General features: G+C 42.3%; 1 protein-coding gene across 1 annotated transcript; it reads left to right on the top strand.

The window, feature by feature from the left end:
* Window positions 1–1755: 1755 nt before the first annotated feature.
* Window positions 1756–18259, top strand: LOC111869406 (protein obstructor-E). The gene is made up of 5 exons (XM_023860913.2): window positions 1756–1906; window positions 10967–11182; window positions 13321–13515; window positions 15770–15962; window positions 17103–18259. Exons 1-5 carry the CDS (start codon window positions 1858–1860, stop codon window positions 17152–17154), a joined length of 705 nt encoding a protein of 234 aa, XP_023716681.1. The 5' UTR covers window positions 1756–1857; the 3' UTR covers window positions 17155–18259.
* The last annotated feature ends 864 nt before the right edge of the window (window positions 18260–19123 follow it).

The following is a 19123-nucleotide window of genomic DNA, read 5'->3' as shown; positions in this document are numbered from 1 at the left end:
GAAGCAGGAGTGGTAATAATTGTGGATGACGCAACACATCAGTATGACTGTCTCGTGTGATAAATGCCTGACGGCATCGCCAATGCGACGCCATATTGCTTTTAAATATTCTCTTAAAACATTGATAACCTTGGAAACTTTCGAGGTGAAAATCGGTTCAGAATATTTGCATGAAAATTCAAGCATTAAATTATTGAATTTTTAGGAACTACTAGCAAAGTCGATATTGAAATTTCAACGGGAAGTTGTTGCCGTTATCAAAATAATTATTGAATTTTGTACATGAAGTCTATTACGAAAATATTTTCTGTTTACGTGCGATATTTCCTGCCTATATAGGCAGTCTGCTCCAAAGATAGCTAATCTTAAACCGAAAAATTCTGCCTTGACACATAAGAGAAGCTGAGCTCTGACACTTCTCAGTTGTATTCGGAAGGTGCCTTGTTCGAACTTGGGCCGGGACATCGACTGTTCGGACTAAGGATTTTCGTGGTTTCCCTCAGTACTGTCATGCTGTTATTCGATGCGATGCCCTGAACTAAGATCGGCTTCGTTCAACAATCTACAAACTTCAAGACAACTAAATTCATTCTATGATAAATAACGTGACCGTATAACGATATGAACTACCCGGTGCTTCTGTCTAGAGGTATGTGTACATTTTCTCGAAAAGCTGAACAAGGCAATATTTACTGAAGCATACAGTCCTCTGTCGTTTATTACTGTTATCTTCTGTTCCTGTTTATACGTAAGTGCTAACACTCAGACAGCTAAAATACGTAACGACAAAATTGCAATTATCAGCCTCTTTTATATGCGAATTTTTTTATTATAGCGTATAGAGCCGTTTTTAGGCAACAACTCGTTAAACACGTTCCCGCGGCAACGGATACACATGCAACAATAGAGGCATTGTTGGAAACGGTGTTTTCTACTCGGTCCGTATAAAGGGTTATAAGGAGGACAGCTGAAGAAAGAACAGACAGTTGGAAGGGAGCCACCGTTAGAGATGACTTGAGTCCGGAAGCAGCTCCTATCAAATATGACGAGAGGGGATGGAAGATTATGGGATACTTTGTCTTATTGCCAGTATAAGCAATAGAATTCATTCGGCAAGAAAGTGTGATAATAGGCATATATGAAATAAATGTTTGCTAGACATGAATGAAACCACATGACATAATACTTTATCAGCTTATCTTTCAGCTTATGTCCCTGTAGCATATTGCTTTGACTCATCCATATTCACGTCTAAACTTAATATAATGAAGAGAAATTATTAAATGTTAAAAATTAGACACCAACTATAAGGATTATTTGGGTGTTAAGGACGTTATTGTTTTAGAATCTTACCAATAAACATTTATGTTCTTCATTAAAGAACTCATTTTCCCATTTACGTTTATTTCTGCTTTAATTAGTATCAAAATTTGTCGATATTTCATAACCGATATTTATCGAATGTTTCGTCAACGATACATCGATCAAGAAGTCGCTTTGTGCGTCACGTTACATATAATCGAACGAGATGCCTATCGCGGATTATCCTTTGGCTAGAGTCGGAAAGGAGATGGCCGTATTTACGAAGCTAAGAAATTATTAATCAACTAAGAAATGGGTCAATAAGATGAACGGAATGCGCTAAAGTACTGACTATGAAATGAAGAAGAGGGAAGGACAGAACTACAGAAACTCTACTTGCTTTCCGTCGGATCTCAATCACGTGGGTTCGGTGTGTTTTGCAATCAGTGTCTACCAAACTGAACGGACTTGATCGTGTTCCTCGGCTGTACTGAAGACGCGGCACGTGAAAATAGGCGGAGCGTAACTCATACGACAAGTAGTGCTTCTGTGGTCATGACTCGCTGCTGTCTTCTCGCCGCAGTTGTGTTCCTCGCTGCTCGCGGTGAGTTCAACGACGCACTACCTCGAAGTAATTTGTTTCTCTCAAGGGACATTTCACATTGCTTTTGAAATACTCCCCTGAAGGTAAGATCGCATGATAATATCAGGATTCATCTTACAAAACGTTGTTGTAGACTGGTTAGCGGTCCTGCTTAGTATTCGGAAGGTCCCGGTTGTAATTATCGTGACTGACACTTTTCATGATTTTCCTCTCTCTCTCCAATGAAATTCCGGGGTAGTAGCCCAGCCTTAAGACCTCTTCATTCCACGTTCATTCTAATTAATTATTGACTAATCATCCTACAGTTCGATGCTATGCAGGCAGGGCTACTGACAAACGTGTTAATTCAATTACAAATAAATAAATAAATAAATAAACAAGTAAATAGGACTTAAAGAAATTCGGTCGGATTATTAAAATTGGATTCATCTGGCTGACGACAAGGGAAAATGGCGGGCTCTTATGCATACTGAAATTAGTAGATTCTAAAGGGTTCTGACGATGGTGTATAACACTCAGAACAGTTGGACTTTTGGATTTTGTCCATCGTCCATCCGAAACGTTGTGTGTTTTAGTTTCTAGAATACCGGATGATGGAAAATGTCCAAACCCCCAGTAATTCTGACTGAAATTAGTCTTCGGGTTTTGTAAAAGGGGCTACATTTATTGAGCATCTGAGGGACTATGAGAGTCTTAAAACGTCTCTGGTTCGTGGAGTTGGTTTGAAAGAGAACGTATTAATCCGTTGTGAAGACCTATTACGGAACTGGTTTGTCGTGTTTTTTTTTCTGAGAAGCTGTGATTCACTTCACGCTTACGTAAAGTAAGCTTCTTGTCCTTTTTATTTGAGTCTGAGAGCCGAGGTTTCGCAGTTACCACTGTTTCCTTCTTGTTCGGCAAATGTTCCATAACTATTTTAGATGATAAATGGTACTTGATGCCTGTATGTGTGATAGTTAGTGTTCAGTAGCATCAAACGAATTCCAAAATGCACATCATTATATCATCACCACCATCACACTTCTGAATTAATAACAGCGTTGTTAAATAAGCATCCACACATAAACTTAGGATTTGATGTTTTCAGAGCGGTGGTCTTCGTGGATATAAAGCCATATAGTCAAGTGAAAGTCAAACAACGCTTCGGAGGAACATGTTGCTTCCAATCTCAGAGTCGAAGACTAAGCCAAGCTACTTGCTTCATTCAGGTTTCTTTCATGGCCTATTCTTTGACTTTCAAGATTGAAATAACATGTTCCTCCGAAAAGTCGGTTGAATTTTAACTGCGTTATATCCATTGCTGTAAGGACCTGAATTTAGTTATTTACTTACTCTCATCGTTAAATATCTTAATAAAATTCGAACTGATGTTTATGTCCATTTTTACATCTGATTTTTTTAGTGTGGGTTTATATTGCATATTCTATAAGAGAAACGGTTCAACCATGAAAAATACTTGGGGGGGGGGGACACCCACACATTTGTCTGTACATCGGAATACTGTGACTGCTGCTTCATAATCTTAAGTTACCTGTGACAGAAGCATATTTAGCAACGCCCTTATTGTACAAGTCATCTTGAATAATAAGCCTTAGGTATATTTCTGGTTTTAGAGTAAAATACATCAGAGACATGGACTTACTTCCTTGTAATATAATTAGCATCAGTGTTCCAAGTTTATATATTTCTGTAACCACTCTGTCGAAAATGTCGTTCCTGCGAGCTACGCGCCGGGTCCACCATACAAATCTCCTTGCTCTAGCCTACGGTAGGCCGCACATCGGCATGCATCAAGACATGTAACAGTCAGAATCATGACTCAAACCGGTGTGCGGCCTACCTACAGTTTTCTTCATGTCCCAATCACGAACTGTCTCTCATTTATGTTTTCTCAAATAAAACTTCCAAGCATTCACTCATTAGCTTCGCCATCTTTGTCTGTCCGTATGTAAAAATTCTGGGAACCGCTGTATAGATTTTCATTAAATTTGATATTGGGGGAATTTTACTAAAATTCGTCGACTCATTCCAGTTTTAGTTACAGTTACAGAACAGCGACGAATATTCAGCATAAAGACTTACATGCATTTCTGGGAGCGCCAGAAAATTTATCGAAGCAAAAAGTATGTCGGACAGATGCTGTAAAGAAAATTACACATTGTATATGCAGTCAAAATTTTCGGAAAATCTTACCGGTTTCGAGGTTAGCAAATTGAGAGAAAGTATTATCCAACGTGTTCTATTGACCCTTGTAGTGCGTATTGGCAGCTGAAGTTTGGCACAGAATCAAAATTCAGCAAGGGCTGATAGTGTATAAAACTGAAATCGAGGCTTCGATTTGAATGGTTTTCTTGTTATTCGAATTGTTGTCCTAGGTAGACCAAATTTTGTGTTTTTCGGTCATCAGTACTGCCTCTGAGCCCTAGACATTTGAACGCATACATATCAGCTACACGTTTATTGTTTTCACACTCGATGTGGGAAATGAAGCTTCCAACGAAGATTGCCTAACAAACTTCTTGCAGCAGAGTTTACAACAAGCTGACAGTCTCTCAGTTGGCAATTATTTGTCCTTTTTGAAACCCGAAGAATCATTGCAGCATTCAGTAGCTTCTTAATGGGTCTCTGTCCTGACCCAGGTCTCGATATCACTGCAGTACAATCGATAAGTCAATGCAGAGTTTGCATGAATTGAAAGAGTGAGGTTAGGATCGGCGATCCGTTGCCCCAACTCCACTCTTACTTTCTTTTGTAGGATGGGCTCGCTTAACGTACAGGTCACGTCTGTGCCTTGTGGCTGACGAGAAGTGACCTTGGCGGGAAGAAAGTAAAGTCAGTCGGTTTCTCTCTGTTACACATAAGAGCAGTGATGTGTCATGCGATATTTTGGTACCACCAGAATCGAAGTATGCCGATCACAGCGGCCGCGCGGTCTAACGCATGAACCGTTTTTGCCCTATCAAACATTAGGTTCCTGGGTTCGAATCCCACTCGAGGTATGGACGTCTGTGTGCGTTTATTCTGTGTTTGTATTGTAGGGGTCTTGCAGCGGCCTGATCACTCACCCAAGAAGTCCTACCGGCTGTGTATAGGATTAAGAAGCTGAAAGACGGCCAAGGTCCAAAGGGCCTTAGAGCCATAGAGAAAGAAGGAAATCAAGATGTATGAATTGGGCGGGACGTGTAACACTTATGACTAGAAATGCATGCAAAATTTTAGTTGGAAAATCTGAATTAAAGGGACCACTTTGGAGCTCTAGGCGAATATATGAGGATAATATTAAAACGCATGTGAGAGAAATAAGGTTTGAGGATGCATATTGCATTTGTCTGACAGGATGTTTTGAATGCAGTATCTTGAAGTAGCTGAGCGATTCTTGACTTCTTATGGATAGCCTTGCTCCAGGGAATCGGTTAGTTTATTAGTTTGGTACAGGCTATTGAAACCCGTTATTTTCTTCGCCTGTTCCCTCAACGAAATGCGAATATGTGAGTGTGACATATATGAACTACGGCATGGATTTGTCAGCGGATTCAGATCCTTTGGCAACGCGCTGTTTCAAAATATTTCCTTGCGCCATCGAAAGGGATTGGACATGCTGAACATGACCTTTAGCTGTGAAGTACTCAAATCCTCGCAGCTGTGTGTAGCGGAGAGAAGCCGAAGTATATAAGTAATATGTACACACTACACACATGGAACTATGCCCATTTTCTTCTTTCTGTATAAGAAACAAGTTTTGTAAGAGCGAGATATAGCACTGTCATTACGCAATTTCGAGTTGTCATCGCAAAAAATTTCCGAACGTTTTCACGATGCTTGGGGCACGCTGAAGCGTAGTTGATTGAGGCACTCTGCTACAAGCCGGAAGGTCGCGGGTTCGAGTCCCGATGAGGTGGATTTTTCAATTTACCTATTTCTTCCAGCTGCACTATGGCCCTGGAGTCGACTCAGCCAACAGAAATGAGTACCAGGGATCTTCCTCGGGGGTAAAGGGCGGCCGGCGCATTAGGCTGAAAACCCTACCGCCATCTGTTAGCCGAATGTTTAGATAATGTGGGAGCCTCGACGTATCACAACCCTATGCTCCTCCATGCCCTGTTACAGGGATAGCTTCACCTTTCACGATGCATGGATGTAAGTTGTGTTGTAAGTCATGAGCCAGAAATATTTTATTTCGGTGTATCGTGTCTGTTCTGTAAGTATTGGTCGCATTTTGATCTATTCGTAGATATGTGAAATGAAGTATACTACATATGTACAGCAGACGATTTAATACTATTTATGCGTGCTATTCGAGGGAGGTGGCTTTAAACACTGGCCTAGACGCGTCATTCAGTGACACATTGGAATGTGAAGAAATGTGGGAGAGAAAATGGGAAGTTAATATCCAGGCATTTGCTTTGAGGAACTAAAGAACTCCACAAAAATTTCTTCATTATAGTCTGTGTCCCGAACTTTCCGAATACAAGCCAAAAGCGTTATAGTTTGAGCCAATTAGGTCAGCAGATCCTTATTGGGAAGCTAGTAATCACCAGCTTAACCAAGAAGTTCCTCATTAAAAAAACTCCGTGCCTTGTAGTCCGCAAACGAACTATACCGACCGAGCGACCGCCGCCTGTCGGCGAAGTTAGTACCAACTTTAGCGGATAGAGGGTGTCGCGTGGTCAGCGCAACAAATCCCCACGGCCGTTAATTTCGGTTTTCTAGACCGGAGCCACTATTTTCTTGAAATAACTCCTCAGTTATCCTCACGAGGCTGAGTGGACCCCGTTCCAGACCCTCTATTTCTCTTAAAATGCAGTAGCGCCGGGACCTATGGATCTGTAGTCAGGAGCTCTGACTATTAGACCACAGAGGCGTTCCTCATATTTTATTAAACTCGAAGTTTCATTATTGTGTTCATAAGAGAACGCCAGATGCGATCCGCTATACGAGTACATCCACAAACTTCACTTAACTTGCCCACATTTTAATGTTAACCTTCAACTGATACCAAAGGCCTCCGATGTGCAGATGTTCAGACTAAAATTCGTATGAATTTCTTGCCTCTCGCATTCATGTCTTTATGGTAAAGAAGCGAGAGTGAAGTGACCTTAAGCCGTGCCGTTATGCAACACCTGTTGCATCATGGGAGTCTGCACACACCTGTTGCCTGATTATCTACACTGAGGAGCAGTAGGTCTACATAGCTGAAACACAGATTAACTAATTCGTTGAGTATAGTCATGGCTGAAAGAGCTGAGACTGTCTCAGCCGATACAAATTGTCACATACATGTTAGAGTGACTCTCGACGGGAATTGGATTGATGACTGGATTTATTGACGGCTTACAGTTCGTAACTACAAATAATTAACAGCAGTCTCACTAAGTTACGCACCCCAAACATTGCTGTAACTACAGCACACATAAATTCTTCTCTGCACACTACGTTTCCTGGTAACGGGTTTTAACAGTGGAGATTCTTCAGCTTCTCTGCTAACTGCACGACAGAGTTTCCTTATTAGAGACTCCCTTACATTTCTCTCAGTGCTTCAACTATCTCCCAGGGTGGCGGCCATTTCACACCGACCTCATAGTCTTCTCTTCAGAGGCTGACTTTCAACTACGTACTCTCGTAACGACTGGTTGCCCCATACCATCCCGGTTATAACATCTAGGCACGGACCGCACAGAAAACACCACTGCTCTGTTGCTGTTCGGTTGTTGCCGTTCATTTGCCTCCTATCGAGAATCTTCTGCCTAGCAACGGGCGTTGTTCCCTTGTTTGTTACTCGGCCGTGGTATAGAAGCGAATGCTGTTTCAGAGCCGTTCACTAGCAACGGCTCTTTCTCTGACTCCACGGTTCTTGCTTTGAGTAAATATGCCACAATATATTGAATTTCAGCCGTCTGTTACACTGGTTAATCCTTTGGCTCGTAGGGACATTCTTGGAGGTGTAATTTAATGCCGTGTTCGTCACGGCAAAGAAGCTGCACCTCCAAGACTGCCCATATGAATTAACGATCCTTATACGTCTGAGTTCTTCATGACAATGAAGAATCTTCTGCATTCTGACACATCGTAGTCTGATACGTGGATACCATAATCTTGCCTCCACTTTCATAGTCGCACCATTTAATCTTGTAGGTGCATACAAGCGTTTCGGAGGAACATACTCTCTCCACCTTAAGAGTCGAGTCTACCCCGAAGCTAGAGGAGGCATGTTCTTCCGAAACGTTGGCGTCCACCTACAATACTGAACACGATCAAATTTCAGAATATCACAATCTGAACACTCACCGGCGCAAAAACACGAAAATCTGTACCATATACCTTTCTTAATAATCATATACTTGTACATAGGGTAGGCGGTTAGTTGCCGGCTTCCTACCGCAATAACCCGGGTTCGATTCCAGGTTTGTGGTGGACAAATTGGCAGTGGGACGGTTTTGCTCGGAATACATGGTAAATCATAAGTCCCTTCGGAACTTCCGAATTCGGCAGTTCAACAACCAAGAGAGAGACATCGGAAAGGAGCATACCAGTAGGTAGAGAATCTCTGGAAGTTTGAGTAATAGGCGCCTTGGCGTACTTGCAGGTTGAACCGTTAGGGGGCACTAGTGACTGAACATGTCGAGGACAAGAAATTTTCCCAAACTGAGCCAAATGTGACTGTGCAACGGAGGTTTCTGGCCAAGTAGCATACAGAAGAACCTACGGACAAAACAGTTCGTTAGTGGTATAAGACATTCCAGCAGAGTGGCTGTCTGTGCGTTGCGAAACGAAGAGACCGGCCGAGACTGTTGAGCTGTTGAGCGTGTGCGAGAAACGTTTGTCAGAAGCCCTAGAAATCAACATATTGCGCAAGCCGGGAATTGCGAATGTCTCAGTGAAGTGTGTGGCGCATTCTGCGCAAACGTCTTCACACGAAAGGATACCGGCTGCAGCTGTTACAAGCGTTGAATCCCCAGGATCACAGTCCTGCGTGAATTTCAAACAGCGGCTAGAGAAAGACGGGTTTCCTGAGAAGCTGAGCCGTCACAACGTACGCATCTGGGGCACGCGAAGTCCTCATGAAGGCTTGGAACACTTCCGTGATTCGGCTAAAGTGAATATGTTTCGTGCTGTTTCCTCTTGCAAAGCCTACAGAACATTTTTCTTTTGCGGAGTCAACTGTTGCCGGTATCAACTATCTGGACATGCTACAACTGCGGCTAATGCCGCAATTACAAGAAGGTAGCAAGGACTTTATTTTCCAACTAGACGAAACCCCGCACACTTAAATTTTGACGTCCGTACTGACAGTGCTAATCCTGCCGGTCGTTGGATTGAGCGCTGCTGACAATGACTCCCCTCTTCTTCCCTGGCCTCCACGGTCACCTGACCTAACCCCAGTGATTTTTTCGTATGGGTTTACATCAAGGACCGTATGTATATGCCCCCTATGCCACGTGATTTACTACAGCTGCGACAAAGGATCGTGGAGGCCGTTGCTGCCATCGACCGTGAGATGTGTGGCAGGAACTTCATGACAGGATTGATGTCTGCAGCATCACCAAGGGTGGCTATACCGAGCACCTGTAAAGTAGGACAGAAACTTGGAGTGTGTCTCCCTCTGTCGACATGCCCCCCCCCTCCCTAGTGACCATCCCGGCTACTGTACCGCTGAGTTCGCAAATCCCGGAGAGACTTATGAATTACCCTGTACTTCGATTTCCATTGTTAGTTCTCACTCCACCGGCTGCTCCGTACTTATCTATCAAGCAGGGCTCGTAAAATGGCTCCAGTTACCGGCGTATCAAGTGGACTCAGGCTTATCCCCCTTCTAAAAGAATTTACTCGTCTAAACGTACCCAGAAACGTCCCACTTGCATAAAATAATAATACGGAATACACAACAGAGACTCTCCTTACAGATGTAGCAAGGCACAGCATCTTTTGCGCAGCTTTCCCTCTTCACTGTTTGCCCAGCAAACCTGTAAGAGGCGCTAGTGGCGTTATGACATATGAAAAATAAACACACGTGTAGCTTCCTCGATACGTCACTTAACACGTACGTTTCCTTGTCACCATTCCTATTTACTCTGCCCGATTTGTTTTCTCTTCTTGACAACCTCAGAAACAGGTTATGCAACGGACATAGCTCACCGCGGCGACACGGTTTCGATCCAAGATCAGGTCTTGTGGAATCCGTGATGGACAAAGTGGCACTGGGGCGGATTTTCTCCGAGTAATTCTCTTTCCCCTGCCAATTCTCATTCCATCAAATGCACTACATCAGTTTAATTATCTGACGCCATATGATGGCTACGTGTTTACAAATATATTTCAGTCTTAAATTCAACTTTATATCTAGTCACCCTTCCTCCTCGCCACATGTTTCGGCCGTATACGGCCATTATCAGGAATTCTCTAGCTTGCTAAAATTGTTGCACACACTGTCAAAGTTTTATATCACATATCGTAGCAATATTTCCCATTTAAAATTAATTATGTTTGGAGATCTTAATGTTATTTCCGTTGTGGTCATCAACCATTCGTTCAAAAGATATTTGCTTGAGAGTGTTTCTCGTTTTGGATTTATTTGCGCTGCATTCCCTTTGCGGCATAGGTATTATCTGTAATTTATAAGTAATGTGTTGTGTTATATAATTTTATTTTTGGTTTTCCCATCCTAATCAGCACTTTATCACGTCTTTGGTCTTTAGCTTGGGGGGCTTAATCTTTGACCTGTCATTTAGCTGGTCACAAGGCAAGGGATTTAAATTAGGGGCCGCGCCATAGCTCAAGCGGTTAGTGGCTGGCTTCCCACCGCGGCGGCTCGGGTTCGATCCCGGGTCTGGTCAAGTGGGATTTTTGGTGCACAAAGTGGCGCTGGGGCGGGTTTTCTCCGAGTACTTCGGTTTCCCCTGCCAATCTTCATTCCACCAATTGCTCCACAGTCACCCTCACCTATCATCTGGGGCTGGTACAATAGGCCAGAAGTGGCCGCAGTTCAAGGGATTTAGTCCCACCCCACTAGCAATAAAAAAAAAAGATTTATATTTGTTTAAGAATGAATAATTCTGGTTGCAGTTCTGAGTCAGCGAGGCGGAGGTGGTCTGACGTGTCCGGAGAAGAACGGCCGGTTTCCAAGCCCTACGCGATGTGACACATATGTACAGTGTGAGGATGGAGTGCCCCAGGAGATTGTCTGCCCCGACGGTCTTCTGTTCAATGCCAAGGCACGATATTTCGCATATCCCTGCCAGTATCCTGTTGACGTGGACTGCGAGGGACGCGCTGGGCTGCGTTAGTAGTTTGCAGTCTCATAATTTCAAATTTAATTACTGTCAGTTAAATTAGCTGTAACATGTGCTCATTTTGCTTTCGGAACTGACCTAATATCGTTGTGATGTAGTGGGGAATTACTTCAGGGTTTATGCGCATGCGGATAACCTACCCAACATGGAGAAACTACGTGTGTATGACATGAGATGCGTGGGCAAATTAAAGTAGTGATTTATTTCTGTGCAACTGTTATATACTGTTACCGCTTCATATCGGACTGCCTTAAATAATTTACTTATTATTTTACTGAAGTAATTACTAGAAATATATTTATAATTATTTTAATTTTGCCATTTTATAAATATTATATCTTTATATGTAAAGTAAAAAGTAAAGATATCTCTGTAACAGGCCGTGAAGGCCCATAGGGTTGTGAGATGTTGAAGCTCCCACATTTTCTAGAAAAATCGGCTTACAGATGGCGGTGAAATTGTTAGTTTTACGAGCCGGCCGCCCTTTACCCCCAGGAATATTCCTGGTACTCAATTATGTTAGAGCCTGAGTCGATCCCAGGGCCATAGTGCGGCTGGAAGGATTAGGTGAATTGAAAGAATCCACCTCATCAGGCTTCGATCCCGCGACCTTCAAGCTTCTAGCATAGTGCCTCAACCAACTACGCTACCGCGTGCCCCGTATCTTTATATGTAAATAAAATAAATATTCGGTCATTAATTAAGCTATGTTTATGGCTTTTGTAATGTCTTCAGCTGGCAATGCGATGTTTCAGTGGAAATTTTCGAGATGTCAAGGTATGAGTCTGTCGCGTCCTTGACAGCTCTGTGCAGCCATATATTTATGAACTCGAAATTCGAAGGCGACACGCCCCAAGTTCAATGTGTTGCGCGTGTTGAAAGGGACTGCATAAGTGCCAGCCAACTAAATCTGTAATAAGGAAATTATGACGATGTTGCCCAGGCTGAATCTAGCCTATCAGTAGAGAGAGGATTAAATATTTCTGAAAAGTAGCAAATTTTTGTTTGTAGCGTTTTTTTTTTGTTTCCCCCCCCCCCTCCCCCAAAATGCTGGCTCTCGACGCTGACGATCACTTAGCGTCACCTTTTAACCTTTTATAGAAGAGCAGGCGTGTGCTGTTCGCCGTCACTAAATTTCTGTATTAAAGTTCAAAATTGAACTTAAGGATGTAAATCATTAAGGAAAGTGACGTATACAATTTGAAATTACATTCAAGTGGAATTTTTACAGGCAGAACTTCTTTTAAATTCAAGATTTCGAACTATGAATTTTCCACCAGTATGCGATTGAACGGGCAAGCGGTAGCATAGTTGGTTGAGGCACTCTGCTACAAGCCGGAAGGTCGCGGTTTCGATTCCCAATGTTACTGGATTTTTTTTTACAATTTACCTAATACTTCCAGCCGCACTATGGCCTTGTGGTCAACACAGCCTCTAACAGAAATCAGTACCAGGAATCTTGCTGGTGGGTAAAGGGCGGCCGGCGCGTAAAGCTGACCTCACAGCCATCTGTGAATCGATTATCTAGAAAATGTGGGAGCCTCGACATCTCACAGCCCCATGAGGTGACTTGCTTGTCCGAAATGTCGGTTGACTTTCAATGGAATATACGGTGTTAAATACCAGGAAATAGAACTCTTTTTATTGGACTGATATGAAAATAGTCCACGGCAGTATACACCGACAACCTACCTAGCTCGCTACTCAAGGTCGTTGTACCTTGTCTCAGCTGAATTGCATAACATCTGAAGTTGGTAGAACGTCGCTTCAGAAACGCAACAGTGTCAGTATCATAAAAGAGATGATCTCTCTGCGTTACATCAACTACAGATAATGACATACGGTTACGTAAAAATGAAGGAATAATAAATTACATTTCTTAGCTCCGCACGGACTGCACAGCAAACACAGTCAGCAACAGCTCCTCTGTTATTCTGTAACGTCACTGCTGTCTCGGAGAGGCGTTTATTGCGCCATCGCCTAGTAACGGGTGATGTATTTCGTGATGCGGGAGCATGTTTATTGGCCACTGCCTAAGCAATGGCTGTCTTCCCGGGTCCACCCTTCCACCTGTCAGCAAATATGTCACAGTATTCGATTGCAACATAATGTGTCCATGTGTTACAGAGACTCGCCAATCCACAGGCGACTGTCCCTACCAATATGGCTACTTCCGGCTTGGTGACAGCAGAAATTGTGGACAGTTCATGAATTGTGTGGACGGCCGAGGATATGTGTTCGACTGCCCTGAAGGACTTGCCTTCAACCAAGACACCTACCGCTGTGACTGGCCAGACGAGGTTGAATCCTGTGACGCAGAAGGTGAATATTGGCAAGAACACGTATTACTCCTATAAATAACGTTGGTAGTGGTTTCCAGAATCTTAGTAATTTATTTGGTAACCATCTAACCATTTCTGCATAGTTATGACTTCAGTAGTTCAGTCGGTATAGCGACGAGCTACGGACTAGAAGGCTGAGGTTCGACTCCCGACAGGGCCAAGATATTTTTCTGTACTCCACAGTGTCTGAGATCCATCCAGTCAATGGGTATGGGGTCAGTTTCACAGGACATAAGGCGGCTAGGCCGTGAAGCTCACTACTCACCTGAACCTAGTACCGAGATCAAGAAAATTGCAGCTATACCTCCACTCCAGCATACGCCTTTGTGGCATGGCGCTTAATTAATTGACGACAGGGGAAACTTTACCTTATTTCCTCACGCTGTGTTTCTGCGTTCTCCTTTATGACAGGTACCTTATCTTCCCTACCATTTGCTCTTTGCCTTCATTTCACTTTGAGCTCCTGTAAATCATTCTCTACATCTTCCAGTCACCTCAGTCTGAACCTTCCTGCTTTTCTTCTACCACTTGGCTTATAATCAGAAATGTTCTCAGCTATCTATGTTCAATCCATTCTAGTGATATTCTAAGAATTTCTCGTTTTAATAGCTGCTATCATATCAAGTATTTTAGATAATTTTGCCATTTCTGGATTTTTTTTATTGTGTTTTTTAATTGCTAGTGGGTTGGCACTAAGTCCCTTATACTGCGGCCACTTCTGGCCTATTGTACCAGCCTCAGATGATAGGTGAGGGTGATTGTGGAACAATTGGTGGAATGAAGATTGGCAGGGGAAACCGAAGTACTCAGAGAAAACCTGCCCCAGCGCCACTTTGTACACCACAAGTCCCACTTGATCAGACCCAGGATTGAACCCGGGCCGCCGTGGTTGGAAGCTAATGACTAACCGCTTGAGCTATGGCGCGGCCCCATTTCTCGATTAATCCTGATTCTCTAATCCCCTCGCTCAGTTGCTGAACAGTACACATTCATAAAACATTTTCCCACCCACATATTAATTGGTAAATTATGCATGACAAATTATATAAGATTTTGCTCTATGATATCTATACCCCTTACGATATTTTAAAAACCATCCGCATAACGCTTCTTGGTTTCAGTTGAAATCAGTACCATGGGTGTACAACTTATGGAGAAGGTATCACGCGACTGTGCTGGGGCACGTATGAGCTTCATGGATGGTTTTCCCCCAATATAGCCGAAAGTCATAACCGGTTACAATGGCCAGATGTGCTCTCAACTGACAATCCTTATTTCTCTACTATATTCACTTCTAAGCGAAATGTTATCTATGCTTTTCATTTAGTTATTTATATAGAGCTAGATTCCTTACTTATTTTACTCGTTATACAGGAATTTTAAATTTTTGGCATAGGTATAAATTTAGTAATTTAAGCAGATCAAAAAACAAACATATATTCATGTCTCGAGTGGGACTTGAACCCACGACACCATTGTTTGAGCCATCATAGATAGCACGTACATTAGACAGGAGGGCCACTGTGATGGATTGTTTCGAGTAACATAAAGGTAAAGCTGTCCCTGTGCTTAACTAATTAAGCACTATGCCATGAAGGTGTATGGGGATGGATGTATACATCCACATTTTCTTGAACCCGGCACTAGTTGGAAGTGAGTGGTCAACTTCACGCCCAGGCAGCTTTACCCCCAAAGAAAGAGCCCATGGTACCCAATACATAGGAGGTTGGGTGGACCCCAGAGCCAGTGTGGACGACGTCGAGAAGAGAAAATACTTGACCCTACCGGAACTCGAACTCCGACCCCTGGGTTGTCCAGCCCTTAGCCAGTCGCTATACCAACTGAGCTATCCTGGGTCAAAACAGTGAAACTGAAGAATATTATTTTCCACGATATAACGATGTGTAGTCCGTTGAAAATCATCATGCATTTTGGAGGAACATTTTCAGGGTCGAATAAGCCAAAAAAGACACCAGCATGAAGCAGGAGCAAGCCGAGATTATTCGACTTACTCGACCCTGAAGATGAAGGCTATATGTTCCTCCGAAACGTCGGTTGACTTTTAACAGACTACACGGCGTTATATCCCAGAAGATAGTACTCTTCATAACTACCACTGTGAGAACCTCATATCCTAAACAGTGAAAATGGAAAGAAAAAATTGCACTTCTGTATGAATATCTTGTTCAAGCCTTGGAACATATCATAAAAAGCCCGAACTTTAATCTTTGCAGCGTTCCTCGGTTTTAAATGCCCGGATGCCCCCGGTGTGTTTGGAGATGATTTCCGTTTCTACAGGAATCCTGCTGAATGCCAGAAATACTTCATCTGCGTAAATGGTCGACCCAGACTGTACAGCTGTGGAGAAGGTTATGCCTTCAACGACGACATCGGAGGCTGCGATGGCATTGAGAACGTCACCAGCTGGTCAGTAGATTTTGACTAGATACACAGTATCCTGTTTGAGGCTCTACGAGGGTACCTGCAGGCAAACGCATGGTTAGTACAGTGTGATTCTCTCGCTAGGAAACTCAATAACGTCTTCATTTTTGTATGGTTCCCCATGAAAATTGACACATAAAAGCTTACATCTATCGAAGCTTACTTACAACAAGATGGCGTAACGTGCCACACAGCCAATGCAAACATAAGGGCAACTGAAAGTTATTTCGGTGACCGATTCATTTCGAAAAATCAGTGGCCACCAAGACCACCAAACCTGACACCACATAATTTTTTTTCTTGTGGGGTTTACTGTTTGTATCCGTTTATACAACAATAAGCCGTGAACAACTGACACCCTCAAAGATGTCATAGTGCGAGAGGTTACTGCCATTACTAGATGTCTTCACCAATTTGCAGACTCGCATATAAAAGTTCTTGGATGCTGAAGGCAGCCATTTTCAGCACATGCACCAGGTAGATCTTGTTTTGCAACATACAAGGTAAGTACACATCATTTTTCATAGGGAACCATACGAAAATTAAAAAGTTATTGAGGAATGTTTGGGCTTCCTTGTGAAATAATCACATTGTACTTCAATTAGGTTACGTCTACTTCCTTCTCACAGCCATTCCAATTCATTTTTCACTCGTCCTATCATTAGAAGCTACACAAAGTAATTCAGTAGAGGCCAGCGAAACTGTATGAGTATTATAATCATGTGATTCTGTGTAAAGAAATAGTCTTGTTACCATGGGCGCATTTTGGAAAGATGGGGGAGGCATTGCAGTTTCAAAGTCAGATGAAGACATATCACATAAGATTTCTGAATGAAATGGTTTGCAATAACCTCACTGCCAAATTGAAGTAAATATTATATAAATCCACGAGGGAGGAACCAGCATAAGCAGGTGCCAACTACTCACCCTGGTTCCTCGCTCAAGGATTTTTCTTTTTTCTTCTACCCTGAAGATGGAGGCGATACGTTCCCCCAAAATGTTGGTTAATACAATATCTACATGGCGCCACATCCCCAAAGATGGCTTTCTTCAATGTCATTGGTTGTTTCATGTATTGTAAAAAATCTGAGAAAATGTAAACTTATTTTATATTTTGTTTTTCAGCACGTTGCCAGTAGGTGGCTCACCAGCACCCATTCCAATTAGACGAGGCTGACAACCCTTGCCTTGTGACTATGAGTATGCGTGGCAAAATTGGTTATAAATAAAGGAGAGTCCACACTTATCCCGGATTCTGTATTCACTATACAAAAACATTTCTATCTGCTGATAGAGGAGTGAACAATTATTGTTTACTTTGGTGCCAGGTGGATCCATTTCGAAGTGACTGCTGGCTGAAGAAGCACAAGAAAATATCTTGTACTTTGAAGATGGAGGCAACAGGTACCTGTGAAACATTGGTAACCCTCTACCAAACTACATAATATCACATTTGACAAACTGTAATCTTCACACTCAACACAGAAAGGAGCTGAAATCTCTCAAAGATCGGTAGTTCAAAAATAGATATCAGTTTATTTGTACTGACTCAAATACACTTTACATATACTTACACACTGAAGATAAGAATTGCATTATTGATGAGTTTGTGCAGGATATCCTAATCTCTTGAATGGTGTTTTTAAGGTCTTGAAGATACAAATTAATCCAAATATAGAATGGGCCTCACTGAAATTTCTCATACCCAGTTACAGATACAGTAACGTGAAAATTGTAAATAATTCTCTTAGAAACCGGAAACACTCAGAAGTCAAATGTTGGGTTTCCTTTCTGGAATAGAGGTACTTCCTCTATATTGTGAATGAGACAGAATTCAATAAGGCCGTGTGGCAGAGAGTCAGTAAACCTGAAACCTCTCATATTAACAGGTACGTTAAACTTGCCAGTAAATTTGTAAAAGGCGTTACAGCGTTGTGAGTTATGTATTGAACATTTTTAATTCAGTAATTGAATGGAGAAATTTCTGTCGTATTTTGGTGTATATTTTACTATCCGGTTAACTGACTTTTTGACCACTCTGTATATTTTCACAGTCATGAACAGAACTGAATTTTCTGTTGATATATTTTGGTATAGTTCGTTTGCGGTCTAAAATCAGGGAGCTTGTTAGTTTTTGTTTTGAATATTTCATTGCACAAAACGATTTTTGTAACTCCGAATGCATTTTAAGACTAATTAATGAAGTACTTAATCAGCTCTTTTTAGCAGGATAACACATTGCTGTATTATTTCTATTAAATGTCATTTATACAGTTTTCCTACTCTTTGTTGGAAGCGTTTTATTTCAAATTGAACCCTAGCTGTCAACCTTTTTAGTTTCCTTGGTCGTTACCTGCTTCCCTCACATTCTCCGCAACATATTGTGTTGTGTAGCCTCGTTTCCACTGTTGCACAACTTGGCAACCGACCGTTTATCAAGGGTCTGTCTTCGTGGTGACTCGTTCCACCTCCCATTGCCCCGCAACGGTTAGACATGTCACATGTGACGTGGATGGCGCAACAGGAAATAGGGGTCACATGAACTCTGCGTTTCCACTGTTGCATAACTTGGCAACTGACCGTTTATCAAGGGTCTGTCTTCGTGGTAACTCGTTCCACCTCCCATTGCCCAGCAATGGTTAGACATGTCACAATATATTCTTTATTTCCTATTTTATAATTACATGTATGAATATTAGGATGTTGTATTAATATGTTAATTTTGTTGATTGCCTCTAATATGAGGGAGAGTCAGTAAGTAGGTCACAAATGGAAGTGAAACAGCTGTAAAGGACGTAATAGGTTTTCTACATGTATCATTAGGTGGCAGCACAGTACAACTTCATGACACACAAGGTACCAGACGCACATGCGCATATTGAGAGGCTATTTTCAGGAGTCAAAATGGCGACCATTCTTGAGTGTATACTACCGAAGAGAAGTGTGCTGTTGTGCGTTTTTCTGTCAACAGAAGGACTTCGTGCAAAAGATATTCATGAAGAATTGTGTAAGATCAGAGGAAAGTATCGCCTCCATTTTCAGGGTAGAAAAATCCGTGAGCAAGGAACCAGCACTGCATTCCAGAAGGTGGCATTCTACATGAAGAATTATTTCCTGTTTGTGTTGAGAAGTGTTTGTTGCATAAA

Source organism: Cryptotermes secundus, unplaced genomic scaffold (assembly GCF_002891405.2).
Source record: "Cryptotermes secundus unplaced genomic scaffold, Csec_1.0 scaffold630, whole genome shotgun sequence".
In the NCBI taxonomy this organism is placed as follows: domain Eukaryota; kingdom Metazoa; phylum Arthropoda; class Insecta; order Blattodea; family Kalotermitidae; genus Cryptotermes; species Cryptotermes secundus.
Note: the sequence above shows the minus strand (reverse complement) of the source record. Positions and strands in the feature narration are given on the sequence as shown.

What these genes read in the sequence shown, in the direction of transcription:
- LOC111869406 (XM_023860913.2), top strand. Translation starts at nt 1,858, where the DNA reads ATGACTCGCTGCTGTCTTCTCGCCGCAGTTGTGTTCCTCGCTGCTCGC. An exon ending in TGTGTTCCTCGCTGCTCGCG is followed by an intron (nt 1,907 to 10,966) that starts GTGAGTTCAACG and finishes TTCTGGTTGCAG; the next exon opens with TTCTGAGTCAGCGAGGCGGA. An exon ending in ATTGAGAACGTCACCAGCTG is followed by an intron (nt 15,963 to 17,102) that starts GTCAGTAGATTT and finishes TTTGTTTTTCAG; the next exon opens with CACGTTGCCAGTAGGTGGCT.